This window comes from Thalassophryne amazonica, chromosome 22 (assembly GCF_902500255.1).
Source record: "Thalassophryne amazonica chromosome 22, fThaAma1.1, whole genome shotgun sequence".
Classification (NCBI taxonomy): Eukaryota; Metazoa; Chordata; class Actinopteri; order Batrachoidiformes; family Batrachoididae; genus Thalassophryne; species Thalassophryne amazonica.
The window spans coordinates 30,713,883-30,719,407 of record NC_047124.1 but is presented as its reverse complement, the minus strand read 5'-3'; the positions used below and the strand labels follow the sequence as shown (position 1 = coordinate 30,719,407).

Below are 5,525 nucleotides of genomic sequence, written 5' to 3'. Positions count from 1 at the left end.
CCATATGATACATGCACAGTAGAATTTTAAACTATGACATATGAGGTAACTCAAGGTTCTGTTCTCGGCCCACTTTTGTTCTCTGTTTCTGTTGCACTTCTTGATCAGATTGCACAACCATGGGATTGGCTTTCACTGTTATGCTGATGACCAGCAGATATGTATGCCTGTTTGTAACTGTAGTGTCTTTCATACTGCAAAATTAAAGGCTTGTTTAGTTGTGGTAAAGAACTGGATGTTTTGTATTTTCTTTATTTGGTTAACTTTTGAATTCAGAGAAGACTGAGATTATTGTTGTTGGTCCAGGTAGACAGAAACATCTTTATGATTAATTAGCATGGTCACTGAGTGATTTAGGAGTCATCATAGTAAAAAAAGGTAAAAATTTTGGTATGATCTTTGAATCAAAATTGTCCATTGAGGTGGATATTAGACTGGTGGTTAAATTGCCTACTTTCAATCATATAATTTCTTCAATGATGATGTCACACCTCTGCCAAACCTGTTCTCTATCCACAGCTTCTCCAATCCATTCTGTATCTGTCCAGTCAGGACTCCAGCGCACAAAGTGAGAGCCTCCACTGCACTTGAACGCACCAGGTTGGACCTTAAAGATTCATCATCGTTACGGACGACCAGGACTTAGCAGCTTGAACCATGGGGAAGACTGGCCAGAGTACAGTGGTGTTAAACTCCCCAACTGAGGTCAAACAAGCAGTTCCATTTGAGGAATTGAATAATGTGGCGCCCCCTGCAGATGAAAAGAAGAATAAACACGAGCTACCTGACCGAGGTGGCTGGAAGGGTAAATTTGATTTCCTGCTGTCATGTGTGGGATACGCCATCGGCTTAGGAAATGTGTGGAGGTTTCCTTACCTTTGTGGCAAGAACGGTGGAGGTAAGAGCACAAAAAATCCCGTAGTGTCTTTGATTCGGGCGTTCCCACCTTCCAGCATATTTCAAGCTTGTCACAATGCCGAACCTTTATTTGAAGCAATCGGTTTATTCATTGATTCAACTAAGCAAATCATTTTCTGACTCTTTTGTTTTCATATTGTCTTGAAACTAAAAACACTTTTCTGAAACAATTGTTTTGTTTCGCATTTTCATAGTTTCAAAATAATGAATCAGTTTGTGAAGCATTTGTTTCGAAATGCTTTTTGTACATTTTGAAACACTCGAATGGAGCCGATTTCTGCTGTCTACTACACTGAACATTCAGTGATTTGAAAGAGAAAATCATTTTCAGAACCAGTTTTTTCATACTAATTTCAAGTGTTTTGAAACAGAGAATAATTTACGAAATAAATGATTTAATTTAGCTTTTTTTTTATTTTAAACAATAGATCACTTTATGATGCAACTGTTTATATATATATATATATATATATATATATATATATATATATATATATATATATATATATTGCATAACAAACATGCAACCTAACAAACCAAAATCTTATATTTGGAACACTATGGTAATTTCGGATTAATTTGTATCATTAGGTTAAGCATACAGAAAAGCCTATTGACCCACGTAAAAACAGCCATATTTTTCACATATATTTCCAAGAAAAACAAACATTCAAACTAACAAACAGAATTCCTAAATTCAGAACACTATGGTCATTTCTGATTCAGTTGTATCATTAGGTTAAGCATACAGAAAAACCTATTGGCCCAAGTATAAAATTAACACATTTTCACATATATTTCCAAGAAAACCAAACATGCAAACTAACAAACAACAGTCTTATATTTGGAACACTAAGGCTGTTTTGATTCAGTTGTATTATTAGGTTAAGCATACAGAAAAGCCTATTGACCCAAGTAAAAACAGCCATATTTTTCACATGTATTTCCAAGAAAAACAAACATGCAACCTAACAAACCAAAATCTTATATTTGGAACACTATGGTCATTTCGGATTAATTTGTATCATTAGGTTAAGCATACAGAAAATCCTATTGACCCAAATAAAAACAGCCATATTTTTCACATGTATTTCCAAGAAAAACAAACATGCAACCTAACAAACAAAAGTCTTATATTCAGAACACTATGGTAATTTCTGATTCAGTTGTATTATTAGGTTAAGCATACAGAAAAACCTATTGGCCCAAGTATAAAATTGCCACATTTTCACATATATTTCCAAGAAAACCAAACATGCAAACTAACAAACAACAGTCTTATATTTGGAACACTAAGGCTGTTTTGATTCAGTTGTATCATTAGGTTAAGCATACTCTTACAAACCCTAGGAACTACAAGTAAGCCTGCAGTCTGAGTGCGAAGCGCTCTATTGGGGTGATATGGTACTACGAGGTCCCTAAGATAAGATGGGACCTGATTATTCAAAACCTTATAGGTAAGAAGAAGAATTTTAAATTCTATTCTAGAATTAACAGGAAGCCAATGAAGAGAGGCCAATATGGGTAAGATATGCTCTCTCCTTCTAGTCCCCGTCAGTACTCTAGCTGCAGCATTTTGAATTAACTGAAGGCTTTTTAGGGAACTTTTAGGACAACCTGATAATAATGAATTACAATAGTCCAGCCTAGAGGAAATAAATGCATGAATTAGTTTTTCAGCATCACTCTGAGACAAGACCTTTCTGATTTTAGAGATATTGCGTAAATGCAAAAAAGCAGTCCTACATATTTGTTTAATATGCGCTTTGAATGACATATCCTGATCAAAAATGACTCCAAGATTTCTCACAGTATTACTAGAGGTCAGGGTAATGCCATCCACAGTAAGGATCTGGTTAGACACCATGTTTCTAAGATTTGTGGGGCCAAGTACAATAACTTCAGTTTTATCTGAGTTTAAAAGCAGGAAATTAGAGGTCATCCATGTCTTTATGTCTGTAAGACAATCCTGCAGTTTAGCTAATTGGTGTGTGTCCTCTGGCTTCATGGATAGATAAAGCTGGGTATCATCTGCGTAACAATGAAAATTTAAGCAATACCGTCTAATAATACTGCCTAAGGGAAGCATGTATAAAGTGAATAAAATTGGTCCTAGCACAGAACCTTGTGGAACTCCATAATTAACTTTAGTCTGTGAAGAAGATTCCCCATTTACATGAACAAATTGTAATCTATTAGACAAATATGATTCAAACCACCGCAGCGCAGTGCCTTTAATACCTATGGCATGCTCTAATCTCTGTAATAAAATTTTATGGTCAACAGTATCAAAAGCAGCACTGAGGTCTAACAGAACAAGCACAGAGATGAGTCCACTGTCCGAGGCCATAAGAAGATCATTTGTAACCTTCACTAATGCTGTTTCTGTACTATGATGAATTCTAAAACCTGACTGAAACTCTTCAAATAGACCATTCCTCTGCAGATGATCAGTTAGCTGTTTTACAACTACCCTTTCAAGAATTTTTGAGAGAAAAGGAAGGTTGGAGATTGGCCTATAATTAGCTAAGATAGCTGGGTCAAGTGATGGCTTTTTAAGTAATGGTTTAATTACTGCCACCTTAAAAGCCTGTGGTACATAGCCAACTAACAAAGATAGATTGATCATATTTAAGATCGAAGCATTAAATAATGGTAGGGCTTCCTTGAGCAGCCTGGTAGGAATGGTGTCTAATAAACATGTTGATGGTTTGGATGAAGTAACTAATGAAAATAACTCAGACAGAACAATCGGAGAGAAAGAGTCTAACCAAATACCGGCATCACTGAAAGCAGCCAAAGATAACGATACGTCTTTGGGATGGTTATGAGTAATTTTTTCTCTAATAGTTAAAATTTTGTTAGCAAAGAAAGTCATGAAGTCATTACTAGTTAAAGTTAATGGAATACTCAGCTCAATAGAGCTCTGACTCTTTGTCAGCCTGGCTACAGTGCTGAAAAGAAACCTGGGGTTGTTCTTATTTTCTTAAATTAGTGATGAGTAGAAAGATGTCCTAGCTTTACGGAGGGCTTTTTTTTTTATAGAGCAACGGACTCTTTTTCCAGGCTAAGTGAAGATCTTCTAAATTAGTGAGACGCCATTTCCTCTCCAACTTACGGGTTATCTGCTTTAAGCTACGAGTTTGTGAGTTATACCACGGAGTCAGGCACTTCTGATTTAAAGCTCTCTTTTTTAGAGGAGGTACAGCATCCAAAGTTCTCTTCAATGAGGATGTAAAACTATTGACGAGATACTCTATCTCACTTACAGAGTTTAGGTAGCTACTCTGCACTGTGTTGGTATATGGCATTAGAGAACATAAAGAAGGAATCATATCCTTAAACCTAGTTACAGCGCTTTCTGAAAGACTTCTAGTGTAATGAAACTTATTCCCCACTGCTGGGTAGTCCATCAGAGTAAATGTAAATGTTATTAAGAAATGATCAGACAGAAGGGAGTTTTCAGGGAATACTGTTAAGTCTTCTAATTCCATACCATAAGTCAGAACAAGATCTAAGATATGATTAAAGTGGTGGGTAGACTCATTTACTTTTTGGGCAAAGCCAATAGAGTCTAATAATAGATTAAATGCAGTGTTGAGGCTGTCATTCTCAGCATCTGTGTGGATGTTAAAATCGCCCACTATAATTATCTTATCTGAGCTAAGCACTAAGTCAGACAAAAGGTCTGAAAATTCACAGAGAAACTCACAGTAACGACCAGGTGGACGATAGATAATAACAAATAAAACTGTTTTTGGGACTTCCAATTTGGATGGACAAGACTAAGAGTCAAGCTTTCAAATGAATTAAAGCTCTGTCTGGGTTTTTGATTAATTAATAAGCTGGAATGGAAGATTGCTGCTAATCCTCCGCCCCGGCCCGTGCTACGAGCATTCTGACAGTTAGTGTGACTCGGGGGTGTTGACTCATTTAAACTAACATATTCATCCTGCTGTAACCAGGTTTCTGTAAGGCAGAATAAATCAATATGTTGATCAATTATTATATCATTTACCAACAGGGACTTAGAAGAGAGAGACCTAATGTTTAATAGACCACATTTAACTGTTTTAGTCTGTGGTGCAGTTGAAGGTGCTATATTATTTTTTCTTTTTGAATTTTTATGCTGAAATAGATTATTGCTGGTTATTGGTAGTCTGGGAGCAGGCACCGTCTCTACGGGGATGGGGTAATGAGGGGATGGCAGGGGGAGAGAAGCTGCAGAGAGGTGTGTAAGACTACAACTCTGCTTCCTGGTCCCAACCCTGGATAGTCACGGTTTGGAGGATTTAAGAAAATTGGCCAGATTTCTAGAAATGAGAGCTGCTCCATCCAAAGTGGGATGGATGCCGTCTCTCCTAACAAGACCAGGTTTTCCCCAGAAGCTTTGCCAATTATCTATGAAGCCCACCTCATTTTTTGGACACCACTCAGACAGCCAGCAATTCAAGGAGAACATGCGGCTAAACATGTCACTCCCGGTCTGATTGGGGAGGGGCCCAGAGAAAACTACAGAGTCCGACATTGTTTTTGCAAAGTTACACACCGATTTAATGTTAATTTTAGTGACCTCCGATTGGCGTAACCGGGTGTCATTACTGCCG

The 5,525-nt window shown here is 37.1% G+C and overlaps 1 protein-coding gene across 1 annotated transcript in view; it reads left to right on the top strand.

Moving 5' to 3' along the window:
• Nucleotides 1-657: 657 nt before the first annotated feature.
• Nucleotides 658-5,525, top strand: part of LOC117504495 (sodium- and chloride-dependent GABA transporter 1-like) — a 63,465-nt gene continuing 58,597 nt past the window's right edge. Inside the window, exon 1 of the mRNA XM_034163954.1 lies at nt 658-898. Coding sequence (XP_034019845.1) covers nt 658-898 — 241 coding nt within the window. The remainder of the gene's footprint in view (nt 899-5,525) is intronic.